The sequence below is a fragment of the Vicugna pacos genome, chromosome 16 (assembly GCF_048564905.1).
Source record: "Vicugna pacos chromosome 16, VicPac4, whole genome shotgun sequence".
Taxonomy (NCBI): Eukaryota; Metazoa; Chordata; class Mammalia; order Artiodactyla; family Camelidae; genus Vicugna; species Vicugna pacos.
This window is the reverse complement of record NC_133002.1, coordinates 47,227,879-47,246,119: the sequence shown is the minus strand read 5'-3', so window position 1 is coordinate 47,246,119 and position 18,241 is coordinate 47,227,879. Positions and strand designations below refer to the sequence as shown.

Here is an 18,241-nt window from a genome sequence, read left to right as displayed (position 1 = left end):
TACAATATCTAATTGTTTATCCAAGAGCAATGAAAATATATGTCCCCATAAAGAGCAGTATACAAATGTTTATAGCATCTTTATTCATAATCACCAGAAAGTGGAAACAACATAAAATATCTATGAATTGGTGAATGTAGACAAAGTGTAATATATACATACAATGAAATACTACTCAGCAATAAAAAGGAATGAAAAACAACAAAAGAGGAATGAACAGTTCCCATATATGCACAACATACTGCAAAAGCACTATGCTAAATGAAAGAAATCAGACACAAAACAACTTCATACTTTATGATTCCACTTATATGAAATTCTACTAAAATGATTCTAGAAAGGGATTAAATGTAAAGAAGCATAAAGGAACTTTTTTGAGATGACGAAAATGTTACCTTGGTTGTGGTGATAGTACTTTTATGAAAACTCATTGAACTATACATAAATGGTGAATTTACTGTACATAAATTTTTGCCTCAGTAAAGCTGTAAGGTCTTTCTTGATGATAGATGAATCCAGTATTCTCTAGACTCTTTTTTCTTTTAAATGCATTTGTTGTTGGACTTTTTTTTTTTTTTTTTGGTGGGGGTAGGTAATTAGATTTACTTACTTATTTTTGGAGGAGGTACTGGGGATTGAACCCAGGATCCTGTGCATGCTAAGCATGTACTCTACCTCTTGAGCTATACCGTTCCCCTAGAGACTCTTAAAAAGTCTGTAAGCAATTTCACCTTTAAAAAAAAACTATTGAATGATTTCAGAATGAGTAATACAGTGATCATTATTAGTTGATTAACTGTAAAAAACGTTTTATGTATACTAATGTAAGATGTTAATAATAGGGGAAACTGGATGTGGAGTTTATGGGAATTCCCTGTACTACTTTTTCAATTTTTTGATAAATCTAAAACTGTTCAAAAATAAAGTTTATTTTTTTTAAAGACTGATAATTGGAAATAAGAACTACCTTATTTACATGTCATAACTCTACAGTAAAAGAAAGCTATAAAAACTTAGAAATCTTTCCCCAGAAAATTAGATCTCAATTTGCTTCAAAGGCTGAAACTAGAATGTAGTCTGTCACTACTTGAAAATTGGGAAAACATTATTGAACTGTTCGGGGATAAAATATTTAAGGAATAATACTCTTAAACTTAGAGAGATTGAGATCAGAATATAAAAATCTCAAACTAGGAAGTTCTTTCACCCACATAAAGGTGCCCCTTTGCAGAAACAGCTTGTCTTAGGGCCAAGTTCAATGTCTTTACTACTTTATCTTTTATAGCAAAAAATTTTATTAACCAGCAGGCTGAGTAAGGCTTTGGAGGCAGATGGCACTGCAGATTTTTTAATTTTCCACCTTATTCTTTCCTTTTCAGTTCATGGTAGAGCTGAAACATGAACAGTAGGGGTGAACATCCTCTGCAAAAACTGTCTAGTAACACACAATTCTGGTGATCGCCAATTTCATCAACATTTCCATTAAAATCAACTTCGTGGCTAGATAAGTATAGCCTTATAGATCCTTCAACTAGTATCTATTAAGCACATCTTTAACTTATGCACTCTCACTTCTCCGAGGTATTTGTTATTAGGTTGAGCTTCTGGGCCCTATATACATAGAAACAATCTTACTAACAAGAAGCTGTGACCTTGAATTCTTATTTAAAATAAAATTACAGCATTAATATTTTCTAGTGTTGCTTTATTCAGAGAATCGGGTCACGTGCACAGGAGACAACGATGATTAAAATCAAAGCAGGGTTAGCTTTCATGAGACCCAAAGGAAAACACTGGCTCTTAGGATTTACAACGCTGATACAGAAGAATTAAAGGAATCTCCTAATGGGCTAGAGCTCTACCTTGGATGGTTCTGCATTACACTAGCACAAAGTTTAATATTTATTGACTGCTCATTATCATTCAATAAAATAAGATTTTCAGTTATTCCATTTTGAATCAAAATATTAGGGCAAGTGTGTCACAGGCCACAACACATCACAGGCATGAAATTATTCCCATTAAGAAATTATTGACATTAAGATTTGGAGTGCTGAAGTCCTGGCTGATAGGCTAATGGACTAAAGAGGTCATGAAGAAGCCCAATATACAGTTTGGACAAATTAAAAACAAACAAAACCAGGCACTTTCTGGTATAGAGGTATTTCCTAAACAGGTTTTTCCCTTTCAAACCCTCCCCCTCAATCCTAATCTAACTGGTATAATTCTCTTCATCTTTCTCTACATATTTTTTCTTAAAATTTTATTCATTGTTTTACTTTTTTAGATTCCACATACAAGAGAATACATACAATATTAGTCCTCTTCTGTCTGACTTATTTCACATAACATAATATCCTCCAGGTCCACCAATGTTGCAAATGACAAAATTTCATCTTTTTAATGGCCCAATAATATTCCTGTGTGTGTGTGTGTGTGTGTGTGTGTGTGTGTGTGTGTGTGTGTGTGTGTATCACGTCTTTTTTGTCTATTCATCTGCTGATGGACATTTAGATTGTTTCTACATCTTGGCTATTGTAAATAATGCTGCTTTGAAAACACTGGAGTGCATTTCTCTCTGAACTAATGTTTTCATTTTCTTCAGATAAATACTCAGGAGTGGAATTGCTGGATTGTATGGCAGGTTTTTTTGTTTGTTTGTTTTTTAACATGGAATGCTTCATGAATTTGCATGTCATCCCTGTGCAGAGGCCATGCTAATCTTCTTTATCATTCCAATTTTAGTATATGTGCTGTCCAAGGAAGAAAGCACCGTATGGCAGTCTTACTTTTCAATTTTTTGAGGAATCTCTGCACTGTTTTCCATAAAGGCTGTACCAACTTACATTGTGATCAGCAGTGCATGAGGGTTCCGTTTTCTCCACATCCTCACCAACACTTTTATATTTCTCGTCTTTCTAACAATAGCCATTCTGACAGATGTGAGGTAATAACTCATTGCAGTTTTGATCTGCATTTCCCTGATAATTAGTGATGATGAGTATCTTTTCATGTACCTGTTGGTCTTCTGTATGTCTTCTTTGGAAAAATGCCTGTTCAGGTCCTCTGCCCTGTTTTACCCCTTTTCTCTGTAACTTAACTATCCTAAGTAGACATGTAATGTGTTTTTAGTGTTGCTGCCTCAAACCTTTGTTTGGGAAGCAGCTAGTCAACAAAGTAGAAACTTTTAAAACCTAACATAAGACAGGAAAAAGATATACTTAGTGAAATAAATTGTTATATGTTTCACATAAGGCACAAATCAAGGGAAGAATTGTTACTCAGAGAACTAAGGAAGCCGGATTTCAGATTCCAAGAATTAAAGGGACAAAAACTATATTTCAAACAGATTTTTAAAGCCATGCTAATTCAAAGGCAAGTATAAGATAAACAAGTCCAAGTACATTTTCCCCCCTTTTCCCTTCTCACAAATGTCTTCTAGGGAACAAAATTTCATTTTTAATCCTAGGCTCCTTATTCTAGCGCTCTTTCAAAGAGAATTAAAATAATATCATAATGAAAAAGTCATTTCCATCTCAGGGAGTTTTTTTTTTAATGGTATTTCACTAAAATATTTATTCTAAAATAGTTGCTTTACATTTGTATATAAAGATACATTTAACTAAAAAGTTATAAGCAGAATTTATTTCAAAAAGTCTAACCCCAGGAAGTTTTAAAGGTCTGTCTTAGCACCAAGGTCCATGATTGGCCTACAAGTTAGTGGCAGAACTAGGATCCAGATCTCCCAACTCCCAGTCCTAGAGATCTTCCTACTATTTATTTATTCCACAAATATGTGTTGAGCACCTACTGTGTGCCTGGCAGGTTTAGGTGCTTAGGGTACATCAGTGAATAAAACATCTCTGCCCTGGGAGAATTAATTCACGCTGTCTGTGATACACTCAGCACATACCTGACAATAATAATATAACACTTTTACTGATGATCCTTTCCTCTATTATTAATGCATTAAAAAAAAGTACTTTATCTCCCAATACTCCCAATACGCACTTTTCTCCTATGCAATTAAGTAACCTCTTTTATCAATGCCACTCCATCCCAGCCCTGGGGATTCCAAGGCTTAAAATAAACTCTCACGGAAACCTCTGGTAGAGTTAGCACTTCTCAGGCCGGAAACTTTATTCAATGCCTGTTTTCTAAACTTTAAAGTACTGAGTGGGAGGTTCTTATCGTTAAAGGCATCATGGCAGCAAATGCGGAAGAAGAGACCCACACTTTCAACGCCGTCCTCGAACGCACCCAGTTGTCCGCCTACCTCGGCTCTCAGCCCTCCTCCCCACCCTTCTAGCCTTAGACTCGATACCTAGACTACTCCACTTACAATCCCATATTTCACCTATCAAAAGCCCATTCTCAATATTTCATCATCCTTACACATCCCATCCGCTCCCCGCCCCCAAAACCATTTCTCAGCAGTCACTTTTTACCGAAATAAGTTTGTCCCACATTTCGTAACAGGCATGTCCCACATACGCCACCTTGCCTTTGCTTCAAGGCGCGTTCCCTTATATCATTTGATCCCCAAGAGAATTCTGGGGTGGGTAGGGATTGGCGCGAGACCAAATTTGGAGAGAACTCGCCTCTCAGGGACCGAGGGGAGGCCAGCTGGGTGCCTTGCGCGCAAATCCGAAGGAGACACGCGGCACCGGCTCGACCCCAAGAATGCGCGCCCCTTTACGTTTTGCGCTTTAGCAGCCTCACTCGCCTGATCCTAGTCCTGGCCCTGTTTTTATTGCCACCGCTTCTTCAACACCCCGCAAAGTCTTCGCAAGCTGAGCCCGCGTGTATGGCCTTCCCCGTGCACTGCCCAGATCCCTGGGAGTCCACCTCGTTGAGGGCCCCCACAGGTACCACCGCCCACTCGTGCCCTCCCAGCACTGGGGCTCCCGCCCACCCCGCCCTCCAACGGGATTCCCCGTCCCCGGACCCGCCCCCGCCGCTCCTCCTCCCCGACACACCGCCCTCCCCGCCGCAGACGCGGTCCGCACCGGGGGCTCTCTCGCCCCATCGCCCCCTTTCCCTCAGCCCTCGGAATGGGGAGTGGGCGCCCCGTGACCCCTGGCCAGGCAGGTAGTGTGCCCCTCCGCTTCCTCCCAAGTCTCTGACCCCTTCGCCTCTCCTTCCCTCAGGCCCCGGGCGGCGAGGTGAGGAGGCCCGGCCCCACCGCCCTACCCTGGCTTGTTTACTCACTCACCCTCCATCCCGAGCCGCAGGGACCCGCCGCTAAGACGCCTGCGCGCCGCCGCCCCGCCCCCGTGCCGCCGCCCCGCCCCGCGCCTCCTCCAGGCGCGTGCGCACTGCACCTCCCGCCCCCACGCTGGCCTGGCCGCCTGGGCTTCCTTCTTCGCATGCCTGCCGGTTGGCTCCAGTACCCCTAACTCGAGAGTCCGACGGGGTGCAATCCGACCCCGACAGTTTCCAAGGTGGCGCTGTCAGGAGACAGGAAGGGCTCTTGGAAACCTTTCAGAGACACTTACATTTTCTTGAGGACCTTATCCAGCGATTGCACCATACCCACCCGCGGATGACAAGCCACTTCAGCATTTGAAACCAACCTGGAACCCCCTCATACAGATCCTTCACACTCACCAATACCCCCAAACACCCGTCTATGGGCTCTAAATTATTTTCTTGCTTTATTTACACCCACCTTCCCTAATTCTGTCAGTAATTTTCCCAGATTCAAATTAGTTGCCTTGAATCAAAGTACCTCCTCACAAGATACCTGTAAGTTACAAAAGGAAAAAGACTAACTTTACAGGAGAGAGATCTAGCAGACATCACCTTAGTCAAGTTATCAAAGTTAACATCACTAGTACTAAGAGATATTCTTAATAGGTACCTCTCAGTATAATGAAATGAGAAAGGCACAAAATCACTTCTGTAGCATTCTTGAAAAAATACATAAGCTGAATTAAGTTATGAGGAAACATCAGACAAATCCAAAATAAGGGGTAAACTACACAATAAATGACATTCAAAAATGTCAAGGTTATAAAAGACAAAGTGTGAGGAACTGTCCCAGATTGGAGGAGACTGAGGAGACATGACAACTAAATGTAATGTGTGATCCTGGATTGGATCCTGGTCCAGGAAAAGGTCACCAGTGGGGTAATTGATGAAATTAGAATAAGGTCGGCAGATTAATTAATAGTATTTTGTCAACTTAATTCCTGGTTTGGGTACTTGCACTCCCTCAAACATTTGAGAAAGTTGGCTGAAGGGTATATAGGAACTCTACCATTTGCAACTCTTTTGTAAATCTGAAATTATTTCAAAATATAAAGTTAAAAATTAAAATTTAAAACCCAAAATAATATTACCTTAAATTTGTCTCCACATACATAATTTAAAAGCCTATAATGCTCTTTTTTTTTAAAAAAGTAATCTTCAGAACAACTCTATGAAGTAGGTAGGGAGAATTTCAGTTTTACACACAAGGCTATTCTGGCATAAAGGAGTAAAAAGACTTGCCTTACGTAGATGAAAATTTTCCCTGTCAGTTCTTAAACTCAGTCTCTGAGTGCAGATTTAGTGTTCTTTTCTTTATATCAGAAACTTTGACTTAACTGTTTTTCTTTTGCCTTTATCAGTTCACTAACAAATCCTTCAAATTGGCAGTTTGCAATGATGTTCCTTTCAATTCCAAATGCCTGCTAGATCAGTGGTTCTCAAACTTGGCTCACATTAAAATCACCTGTGGAGGTTTAATAACTACTGATTTCTTCCTCCAACCTTCAGGGAGTCTGATTACTTGGTCTGGAGTATGGCCTGGGCTTCAAGAGTTCTAAGAGCATCCCAGGGAATTCCACTATGTAACCAAGTTTGAGAGCCATTATACATATAAATAATTTTGAAATGAAAAATTCTGGTTTAAAAAGTGGCAGGGAAGGGGTGGACAGTAGGTTAAAAAAAAAAAGAATGTAGGTTATCTAAGGAGGGATGTTCAGAAGATTTGGGAACCATCAACTTATTGTTGGTGACTAACACCATGGGAGTGGACCACATTGGAAGTATGCCAAGTGACAAGAGGAGAGATACAGTTTTGCGATAACAAAGAAAGTATGGTTACAAAAATATTTTGAGGTGGAAAGGAAGGAAGGTGAGGGGATTTATATCAAAGATGTAGATCAGAGTGTGCAGCCCAGCGCAAGCTCCTCCTCCTCATTAAGCCTGCCACCCGCACCCCACCTCCCATCCCCCCATCTCCCTCTCTTCTGGTGCTTCACTACCACTTCATACTCGCTATCATGCTGTCTGCCTCTTTCACATCCACCACAATATTTGACATAGGACGAAACCCAGGATTTAGTAATCCTTGTTCACTAGAGGATTATAAAAACAACTTTCTACATCACAAGTAAGTGTGGGGTTCTTGGGGAAAATTTGTCTGCCAGTTGGTTCCTCCTCATGGTAATGGGAGAGTTTTTCCTGAGACCAAGCTCTCTCTTAGCTGCCCATGGTCCATGAGTCGCTATCAGCCAATCTTTGGCCAGCTCTTCTTCTTTTTCTTTTCCAACTCTTCAGGTCTTTGTCCTATAAATTCGTAGAAAAACTGTTGGCAAGTGGTCAGCTACTGGACCTTTGAAAAACAGTACCATCACCCCTGTCCCACTCCTCCCAGCCCCACCCCCAGGCAGTTAATGGGAGAAAGGAATAACTGTGTCACTCCTGGCTTTCAGTTGCTCATCTTGCTCTTAAATTGGAGGCCTCTGGGGCTGAAAGAAACTAGACAAAGTGTGCCGAGTAGCCTAATAGGGCCGGTTCTTTTTCTGAAAGTTCCCTATTGCAGAAAAATAAAATTATGTGTTTAATTTCTGAAACCTGATGCCTGATTTGCCTTGGCAGCCATTCTCCTGGGCTTGGCTGAGAGTCTAGCAACACTAGTATACCGATTAATACTAGCTCAACTTGCTCCCTGGAGAAGAAGAGCATTATTTACTTGACCATTTTTTAAAATCCTTTTTAATTTGCGTGTATTTTAGCATGATCTTATTGGCTTTAACATGCTGTCTCTCTCACCACTGGCCCCAAAGCAGCCTCAGGGAAGACTGCTCAGCTCCGTGCACTCACATCTCCGTCACAAAGCGAGAGATTTTGTTCCACTCAGTGATTAGAAAGGACATGTCACGTGTTCTGTTCCTCCTGGGGGCAGGCAGGTTCTCAGTGTACTTTTGTTCCCTGCTGGTCTTCAGGCCACTAGTAAAAAGGGGAAGGAGGTGATGTTTCCCATAATTCAACCAGAGTTTTCTGCAATATTTCTTCCTTCCTCCCAAATTTTCTCCCTTCTTCCTACCAGCCCCCTTTGGATGGTGACCCCTCGGCTCATTCTGCCCCTCCCTTGTAAAGCCCACAGGAATATCAAATAGCATTTCTCCGAGGGGACATAGAAGACTGAGGAAAAAGTTGGGCCCCAGACAGTCCCTGACGGAGAAGTGTAAACACAGCTGTGGAGATGGGAGCAAACCATCCTCCCTCCTCCCCCATTTCCCACCCAGAAGCAGGGTAAGGCCACCCTGCTGTGGAGAAACAAACAAGAAAACAAAGCAAAAGCACAACCTAAAACCCTGCACGAAGGTCACCAGAAACTGGGGCTGCTGCCCAGGCCTTAGTGTGGCCAGCAGAAGTGCCAGACCCCTCCCTGAACACTTAAGAGGCAGAGGCAGCTCCAAAGCAAGTTGAGGTCTGGACATTACTGAGCCTGGAAACATGGCTTGATTTTTGCAACCACTCCAGTCCTGGACATTTTGTCCTCTCATCTCAAAAACCCAGCTTTCCGCCTCAGGTACTTAGCTCCTGACCCCTAGTTGCTTAGGGATCATAATAATGCATTCAATTCAACAAGTAAGAACAGGTCGACAATAAACCCTTGTCCATGGCTGTTGGAAGTTTAAACTCTGAGACTCCAAGCCAAAATATTAAAAAGGGCCTCCTTAGGCTTTGTTAATTACAAAATAAATAATTCCATCAGGAAGAGACTCTCTCTGAGGGATTACGTGAGTGGGATTCAGGCCTTGCTTTGCACATACTCTGAAAACTCCAACCCCACAGCTAGGGTGGTGCTGCCTGTTCTCCGTTCTCTTGGCACAGTTAATGCAGGGACTTGATCCCACGGGACACGCCTTTGGCACAGCCCTGTCTGGGAAGTAGTCCTGTTCGGGTGGACAGCTAATGAGCTGTGCTTCCTTCCTGGTCATCATGGTCCTCAGCTGTAAAACTGCAGAGCTAGAAAAACGATAATAGCCTTCAAATACAGACCACTCAATCTGTGTCTGGCATTGTGCTAAGTGCTTTACAATGGGTCATCTTCGTTCCATATGAGGTCGGCAATACTCTTTTACTCATTTTCCAGCTGAGGAAACCAGGGCTTAAAGAGCCTGGAACGTGCCCAAGGTCACCCAGTTATGGCCAGAATTTTGTCCCAGTCATTCTGACCCCAAACCTGTGTTCTAAACCACTCCACTCTAACTCCTCTTTCCTCTGAGGTCTTCTACCACTGACATCACGAGTCTGGATTTTCTCCATGGTTTTCTTCTCTCACCAGTGGCACCAGAAAAAGAAATGTGTTTGGGACTCTTCTCTGCAAATTCAGAGGAAAATAGTTGCTGAAAGACAAGGGGCTCCTAACTTCCTCTATATATGGAGATGCAATCAAAGCTGGACACTGTTGTGGGGGAGGGTACAGTTCAGTGGTAGAGTGTGCGCTTAGCATGCATGAGGTCCTGGATTCAATCCCTAGTACCTCCAATAAATAAATAACCCTGATTACCTCCCCCCACCAAAAAAAAAGCTGGACACTAGACAGACCCCCATATCAGCAGGGTACAGCCTGTGTGGAAGACAAACAAATCCTAGCCAGACAGGAAAGGGGAGTTGCCCTTGGTTCTGTTACTTCCCTTTCTTCCTTCTTTGGCTTATCAGCAGGATCCCATGCTGCTGATACCATGGCCTTTTGAGTCCCAGTGCAGCTAGGATGGGATACAAGGCTATGGAGACTGTTTTGGAGAAAGTATAACACATACATCTACAGATTACATCCATGACACTGTATGGAAAGAAACAAAAATGTCACATTTATTTATATAATTAACAAAATGCCTCTAGCATTCACATAATCACTAGATATTGGGCTGGATGGGAACCTACATCATCTCATGCAATCCTTGCAAGATGCCTGGGGGTGGGTATTATTATCCCCATTTTACAGAGAAGAACATTGAGGCTCGGAGAGATGGACAACATTGGCTGTACCCACATGACTGGTAAGTAGGATTGCTGGAATTCAAACCCAAGCTAGGATTATCTGACTCCAAAGTCTGTAGTCTTTTCAATAAAGAGTGTTGTGTAATGAAAAAAACAAAATTATGAAACTGGAAGGATCGCAGAATATCTTGGAAATAGAGTTTTATAACTATATGCGGTCAGGACACATTATGAGAGCAACTACCATTTATTACATGCTTACTAGTGCCAGGCATTGGGCCAAATGCTTTAACATGTATCATCTCTACTGCTCAGTGAGATACACGTTAGTAACCCCATTTTTGCAGTTAAGAAAACAAACTCAAAGGAGTTAAGTAAACTGTGCAAGATCACATACAGCTAAATAAGTAATTGTGCTGGGATTCAAATTCAAATCTGCTTGACCCCAAAGTGTGTGCTGTTAACCACCTAGACAATAGAATATTAATAATAATAATAATAGTAGTAGTAGTAGTAGTAGTAATAATAATTATATATTTTGACTATGGGCCAAGTACTCCTCTAACTTGTAACTTATAGATACTATTATTATTCCTGCATTTTAAAGATGAGGAAAATATTACCTATTATAGTACTGATGAAGGAAAAATGGATGTGGGGCATGAGGAGGGCCATGTCCCAGGCTTTGGTTAAGCCCTTGGGACGTGCCCCGCCAAGTGTGGGTCCTTGGCTTCATGCAGGAAAGAATTCAAGAGCGATCTACAGTTGAGTAAAGGTAGATTTAATTAGAGAGACACTACGAAAGGCAAGAGAATGGCCACAAGGTGTGGGGGTTGGGTGCTCAGATTAGAGTAAAAGTAGGTACACACTCCACAGACAGAGCACAGGCCCTCTCTGAAGGAGGGGAAGAGAGAGAGAGGGTGGCCGCTGCGAGGGACAGTGTTGCCAGTTTTTATGGGCTTGGTGGCTTCATATGCTAATAAGTGGAAGGACCAGTCTAACTAGCCTGGGGAGGGGGCTGGGATTCCCAGGAAGTTGACCATTTCCCACTCTTTGACCTTTTGTGGCTAGCCTTGGGACTGTCATGGCGCCTGTGGGCATGTTATTTATCATGCTAATATATTACAATGGGACAATGGGCATATAATGAAGCTCAAGATCTGCTAGAAGTCAAATCTCCCATCATCTTGAGCCTCAAGGCCTACTGGGGGTTGAATCTTCCACCATTTTGGTGTTAAATTGCTGTTATTCCTTGAGTGGCTGTGCCCTGCCCCCGTCCTGTCTCAGTATCACTCAAGCTGACATTACACACACTGCATATGTTAAACACACATGCGCATATCATGTGTTTAACATGTACAACATATCTAAAGCAAGTAGTGTCCTCTTTGCTTTAGATATGTTGGATCTTTGTCATGATCTAAGAAATGATTTATTTTGTAATGTCATGGATTTTTTTTTTTTCATTGTGTATCTACTGCCTTAAGGTCTTGGGAGAAAGGATGTGAAAAGATACTGTCTGCTGGTGAAGTAAGCATAGACAGGACAGGGGTCATACTGAGTGGGGAAGGCCCCCTGTGCCATGAGGAGCCCTATGTGATTGCTCTCCTGGCCAGTCTTCCTCATCCCTTACTATTTCATTCTGCCTAGCAGGTTGAATAATAAGTTGACTGCCTTCAGGTATGGATTAACCTTTCTCAGCCTTAGTTTCCTCTTTTGTAAAGCAAGTTATTATGGTACCTAACTTAATAGAGTTGTACATTGTAAAGAAAACAATTTGTATGAAGCTCTGAGCACCCTGCTTGGCTTCCTCAAGGCGCCCCCATGTTACACAACACCTAGACTTCTGGGATGCTGGGACAGGGTGGAAGGTTCCTGGGGATAGTTTCAGAGGACAGCTTTGAGGAATGGAGGAAGGGTGAAAGCAATCCTGGCATCTGGCATTGGGTCCTGACAGCAATGAGTCAGCCCCAGGTGCCGAGGGACCAACAGTGTTCTCAGCACTGCTGGGCGTGTGCTGTGGTCTCTTGGCCATGATCCTCTTCAGTCACACTGTCTGAACATCGTTCTTATAAAACTGGCCTGGGTTCTTTTCAGAAAAAACAGCCTCCTCTATGTGATGTCATGGTCCAGCCTGGTTCAGGGAAGGAAGCAGGAAGGCAGCTTCTGTGCACACAGTTGGGTAAAGCAGGATCTTATTTCTGGAGGGGTCAATCTGGTCCTAGAAGAAACTATCTATTCTTCTCCCCTCCCCTCCAGACCCAGTAAAGCATCAATATTCTGACTTGGAGTGAGAAACAGGTGATAAATCTAATGGTTAAGACATAAAGCTTAGCATCATGCAGTCCTGGGTTCAAATCCTGACTTTGCCAGTTACTTCCTCTGGGATCTTGGACAGATCATTCCTCTTGCCCTTTTCCACTCATGGACAAGATAATTCTGATGTTACAGTGGTAAAGTTTTAAGAAATGCTTGCAAATCACTCAGCATATGTGTCAGATAATACACTATGCAGTATATTGTAATTGTTCAATAAATGGTAGCTACTGTTAAGTCCCCAGAAATTGATGAGGAATATGGCCTGACCATTTGCTCTGCTTTTTACTTACAACTTGTAGATATTATAAGAGAGCCAATGTTTTCTCTCCAATAACCATTCTTCCCTTTAAGAGGTGGTCTTGCTCCTCATGCCATCATTCTGGAGATGAGGGCCTGGGAGGAATGGAGTAGTGGTGTCCCTACCCCCTTGTCTTCCCTCCCTTAGCCAGCTGGCTCCCTGCCTGTAGCTCTCTGGTTCTCCCTGCTGCCTCCCTGCCCTCTGAAGAAGCCTATTTCCTCTCTCCAGCTTGGAAGGATCAGCCCCTCCCAGCCAGAACTTCTGGCTTCCCTGACCCTGACTCCCCCACACCTTTTCCTGAGCTCTGCTCTTTATTTTGCAGACAGCTGGGGAAGAAGCCAGCATGTTGTGAATGTCTCTACACAATTCCTGGATGTTCTGTGTGTAATTTCATTGTGTAGGAAGCCCCTAGTGCTGTTTACTCCCCCTATGTTCTTCTGGATTTGTGTATGTAGGGGGAAGGCTGGGGATTAGAAGTGGCACTCCTTTTTAGGATCAAGTCATCTCTCCCTTTTCTCCAGGCAGAATGGCCCTTGGCCTGTAATAAGAAGGGAAATTTAAATGGGGGTAGTATCCCTGCCCAAGAGAAGTTAATCTAGGTTGGAGCCAGAAATCTCAGGTCAATGTCCAGCTGGAACAGAACCAAATCCTTCTCTTCCCAAGCACTGGGGTGGGAGTAGGGTAGGGACAGAGGAATAAGGGAGTGTGTAGGGAACTTAAAGCCTAGATTCCACCGGTTATAAGAAAAAAAGACTAAAGACAATTCTATACTGCAGTTAAAAGGAAAGAGGCACATCCTTATATGGTATCATGGAAAGATAACCCAAGATATATTAATTTTAAACAGTCACTGAATAATGATATTAATTCCCATTTATGCTTTTTCTTAAGTCCAAAATACATAGGGAGGTGAGTTAGAAAGGAATGGAAGTATAAAGTTTTCTGTGTTTAAGTATTTTGCAACCAGTCTATACTTACATATTACTAGCAATTAAAAAGTATATCTTTATAGCAAAAAATATATTTTAAAGCAGAAATGGGCTTAGAAAGGAAAGGGAAGTGTCCCCAGGGGTGGAAAACATAACTTCCCATGAAGAACCAGCCTCTGTCCCTAATGAAGCCCTTCTCTGTCCCCTTGCTGCAGATCATGGGACTATTTCCTATGGTAACTTGGAAAAGGTGAGATCTCTAGTCCTTGTTCAGCCCCAAAGGACCCCCATAGCAGAACCTTAGTTGGCAGGATGCCCCCAGGGGTCAATGAAAACAGCCAAACATCCAACTGGCTAGAAAAAAAGTGGGAAGAGGAAAATCAGAAAGAAAGGAAATTTCCAGATTCTCCAGCAGGAGGTTTGGATTCCTCAATTCAGGAAAGGCTACAGTAAGCTCTCCTTTGGAGGTCTCCACATTACAACACAAGTTTATATTTTCCCTTTTGAGACTAGGGTCATTTTATACATGAAAATGTTGAGCTCCAAAGATGTGAAATGGCCTTCCCAAGGTTACACAGCAAGACAGAGGCAAAACTTGCTTTCAGAATCCTAACCAGTGTTTGTTTTTATCTTTTACATCATACGGTCTTATTTTAAACCCCAAGTTTTTATCAACTTTAATCTTGATCCCAGCCCCAGTCCTAAACCACAGTGGACTCAGGTGCTTCTGGCCAGTGGAAATGGCTTATTTTGCTTTCTGCCCCTCCTTGCTTCCACCTCTCATCTTTTCACCTAGACATCTCCCTCTGACCATGTTTCCTTCTTGAAAAGGGCAATCACAGGTGAGAGGGAAGGAATGGAGTTTGTCCCTGACCTGAAGTGGTTCCAGGGCTACCTGGCTCTTTTCTGCACATTGCAAAAGATGACCTTCACCAGGAGGGCTCATGCCAGGTATATTACTGCCCTTTTCCTTCTGGATCCCTTGCTAAAGCAACCTCTTGACCCTAGCTCTGGAAGAACAACAGGTTACATCAGTGGCCGTGATTTAAGAGCTTAAGACCCTGAGCTGAAGATCTGAAGAGAGATCATGAAAGATAATTTGTGGTGGGAAGGGATCAGTAAAACTGGGACAACAGCAGCAGCTGAGTCCAAGGGTCAGTGTCTGGGAGTAATTTAGGAAAGTTCGGCGCTGACAGCTGTGTCTGGAGTTGAACGTCATGGCCCAATCAGCTCCTGGGATCCTCGGCTGCTTCAGGCTAATGAAGCTCTGGCTCAGGACACAGAGACAGCTGTGGTGTGGCAGAAGTCAGGGCCCCTGGGGCCCCAGGCTGAGCTTTGCTGCTTCTCAGCAGTATGACCTTAGGCAAGTCCTTAGGAAAGGAGGAAAGGAAACTAGCATCTGCTGAGTGGGTGCAGCGCCCATTCACACTGTCACCCTCACTACAGTTTAGTGAGGAGGGTAATGTCCCTCTTTTACATGGCAGGAATCTGAGAATTTGTGAAGGTAACTGAAATCTTTCCAGGCTATCTAGCTGGAGAGTGGGAAAAAAGAATTAGGACTCAGAGCTTCTGAACTCAAATTCTGGGCTCTTTTCCTGAGCTTTAGCTTCTTCCTCTGTAAATAACTAACCCCCTCATGACTAAAGTCACACATTGCCGGTTCTAAGCCCCTCCCTTCTCACAACCTTGATCCTGAAAAGTTGTGGCCACCTTCTTAGGAATGAAGTAATCTTACTTTTTGCCCCTGCCTTCAGTCTGGTTTGTGGGTCTAGGCCCCAAAGGGTGCCTGGAAGGGAGGGTATTTGGACCTTTGGTTTCCCCTCTACCCCTATCCCCAGGCCTTCTGATGACTCTGGAGGGCCAACTCCCTCTTCATCTCCTCCTCGATTTTGGCAGGCGGGCTGACATCAGTGGGTGTTCACAGGAAAAGAGAACTCTGAGCGCAGCTCCAGGCACCCCCCTTCCCCCACGGCCCACGACAGCCCCAACCCCCAGCCTTAGCTACTGCGGCGTTGAGAGGCCCTCTGAGCTCCCAGCCCCCTCTCTCATTTTACTGTGCTCCCCACCACACGCCCCCATCTCCTCGCGGAGAAAGGGAAGAAGGGACTAGAGACCGGGTAGCAGATTCTGGGAGACCCTAGGCGAGTCTTAGGCGCCACGCGGCTGAGCCCAGGAAATGGATCCCAGTTCTGGGGTTACGAGGGGAGCTGTCCAGCCCCGCAGGGTGAGCTAGAAGAAAGGGTGGGCCAACGCCGACCAGGCGGAGGGAGCGGCGGGCGCCAGGGCCGGGTGGGGCAGCGACTCCCCTTCCAGCCTGCCGGCCCCGGGCGTCGCCCCCGCCCCCCACGTGGCCGCAGCCGTCCCAGCCCCTGCGAGGAAGCGGCGCGGCTTCCTGCGGCTAGGGACGGGGATATAGGCGCCCCCGCCCCGGCCCCGGCCCGGCTCAGCGCCGCCGCCGCTCCTCGCCTGCTCGCCGCGCGATGGCCTCGCTCCGGGCGGAGCGCGCCCCCGGAGGCCCGCGGCTCCCCGCGACCCGCGCCGGGCGACCCGCAGCGCTCCGCCTCCTCCTGCTGCTGGGCGGTGAGCGCAGCGCCCCGGGGCCCGGGCGGGAGGAGCGGGAGGCCCTGGAGGGGAGGGGGGCTGGACGGCCGAGGCCTGAACGGGCCCCATGGTGCGGGTGCGGACAGCGCTGTCTTTCAGACGGTCCCGGGCCCCACCTCGGTGAGGGCGCAGCGCGAGCTGCTTCCCGCTTGGGAAAGCTGGGTTGCCGGGGCCCCGCGGAGAGGTCTCGGGAGGTCTGGGGCTGGCGAGGAGGAAGGGGGTTTGGATGTGAGTGGGAAGAAATTGGTACCAGCCCCTCTCTTGAGACACCCCCTGGGGGCCTGGATTACTCCCCTTTCTCTTCTGAGAGTAGCCGTGAATTCCAAAGGTCTCAGCCCCCAACCCGCACACCCCCTCTTCCTGGCTCCACTGCCCAGATCCACTTCATCCCACCTCCCTCTCCCTTTTCTGCCCACAGCCGTCCTGAAACCCCAGGAGTCCCTAGCTCAGCCTTTTCCCACCCAAGACGACTTAAAGTCAGAAGGTAAGTGTCCAGCGGAGGTGGGAGGCTGACCCAGGGCAAGGAGGAGGGAGTTAAGTGAGGAGGGTCCCTTTCCCACAAGCCAGGCCCAAACCCAGTTGGCGCCCCTAAACTCCCCTCTGTTCTCTCTTGGAGTTCCTTGTGGTCTTTCTACCTTTCATCCCACAAAGCCCCTACCTGGCTCTGAGCTGGCCCACCTCACAGGTGGGTTAGAACATCCCAGAAAAAGTGTATGTGGAAGTCCTTGTCAGGCTGAGAAGTGCTGTGCATATGGAAAGCACTAAACATTTCCTGGGCTAGGACTCTCTCCTCATCCAGGAGTGTCTTGCTTAGAAAACTTTCTGAGGCTTTCCTGGCATTTCCCACATTTGAAGACAGGGACAGTGGTTCCTCAGTGGAAGTACCTGGACCAGAGGGCTTGGAGGGAGGGGCAGGGGAGTGGTCAATGTGGAGCATCTCTGCCCACAGGAAAAACGGTGGAGGAGAACTATGAGACAAAAGCCCACCTTTGCTGGCTCTGTTATAAGGATCAGATGGATTCTATCGAAAAGGACTGGTGTGACTGGGCCCTGATTAGCAGGTAGGGGCAGTGCTGGAGGGCGGCTTGGGCCGGGGTGGGGTGGGGTGGGATGTGTGCTCCTTGTGGGCCTGGAGTGAGTATGGGACACTCCTTTCTCTGGGCCCAACCCCTCCCTCACTCTAGTCCTCTCCTGCCCCCAGGCCTTATAGCGCCCTTCAAGAGTGCTTGGAACAGGAAGCAGAGGAGTTCGGCCTGGGCTTCCCCAATCCCTGGGCAGAACGGATCATCTTTGAGACTCACCAGATCCACTTTGCCAACTGCTCCCTGGTGCAGCCTACCTTCTCAGACCCCCCAGAGGATGTGCTCCTGGCCATGATCATAACCCCCATCTGCCTCATCCCCTTCCTCGTCACCCTTGTGGTGTGGAGGAGTAAAGACAGTGAAGCCCAGGCCTAGGGTGGTGTGAGCTCTTCTGCAGCCATCTCATACCTTTCCTCTGCCTCCACCAGCTCTCTCCTCCCCTCCCTACTTCCTTCTCTCATCCCTACCGCGGATCTCTAGATTGGTGGAAATAGAAGCTGGGTGAGGTCACGGCACACATTCTGTAATCTTCAAAATAAAGTTTGTTTGTTTTTTTTAATACACTGTTTCCCTCCCCCTCCCAGTGGGGCCTGAGTCCTTCCCAGAGTCTCTGCCATTCCCACAGGCCCTCATCTCTGGGCAGCAGAGCTGGAAGAATCTGGATAGGCCCATTGTTTTACTTGCCCTCCATGACTCCCTCCCCCACCTGAAGGCCACACCCCTACACTCTTTCCTCCCAAGGTGGGGGCCTTTCCTGCCCCTATCCAAACCCAGCTCCAGGAAATGTG

General features: G+C 45.6%; 2 protein-coding genes and 1 non-coding gene across 4 annotated transcripts in view; 1 reads left to right on the top strand and 2 right to left on the bottom strand.

Annotated features, from left to right (window-relative positions):
* Positions 1 to 5,284, bottom strand: part of EZH1 (enhancer of zeste 1 polycomb repressive complex 2 subunit) — a 28,354-nt gene extending 23,070 nt beyond the window's left edge. The window contains exon 1 of one of the 2 annotated variants that reach the window (XM_031685519.2): positions 5,216 to 5,284. The gene's annotated coding sequence lies outside the window, so the exon portion shown is untranslated. Of the gene's footprint in view, positions 1 to 4,726; positions 4,832 to 5,215 lie in introns of those variants that run through there. The other variant, XM_072939299.1, reaches the window with a different exon arrangement.
* LOC116283760 (U6 spliceosomal RNA) lies at positions 2,665 to 2,773 on the bottom strand. Its single transcript, XR_004193471.1, has one exon. It is a non-coding gene; the product is annotated as a U6 spliceosomal RNA (small nuclear RNA).
* Positions 5,285 to 16,117: 10,833 nt separating the features above from the next.
* RAMP2 (receptor activity modifying protein 2) lies at positions 16,118 to 18,012 on the top strand. The gene is made up of 4 exons (XM_072939296.1): positions 16,118 to 16,350; positions 16,790 to 16,855; positions 17,321 to 17,432; positions 17,573 to 18,012. The coding sequence occupies exons 1-4, from the start codon at positions 16,251 to 16,253 to the stop codon at positions 17,826 to 17,828; spliced, it is 534 nt and encodes a 177-aa protein (XP_072795397.1). The 5' UTR covers positions 16,118 to 16,250; the 3' UTR covers positions 17,829 to 18,012.
* The last annotated feature ends 229 nt before the right edge of the window (positions 18,013 to 18,241 follow it).

Excerpts from the sequence above, each read along its gene's own strand:
- RAMP2 (XM_072939296.1), top strand. The coding sequence starts at position 16,251 with ATGGCCTCGCTCCGGGCGGAGCGCGCCCCCGGAGGCCCGCGGCTCCCC. Across the intron at positions 16,856-17,320 it reads AGACGACTTAAAGTCAGAAG|GAAAAACGGTGGAGGAGAAC; the intron begins GTAAGTGTCCAG and ends CTCTGCCCACAG. Across the intron at positions 17,433-17,572 it reads GACTGGGCCCTGATTAGCAG|GCCTTATAGCGCCCTTCAAG; the intron begins GTAGGGGCAGTG and ends TCCTGCCCCCAG.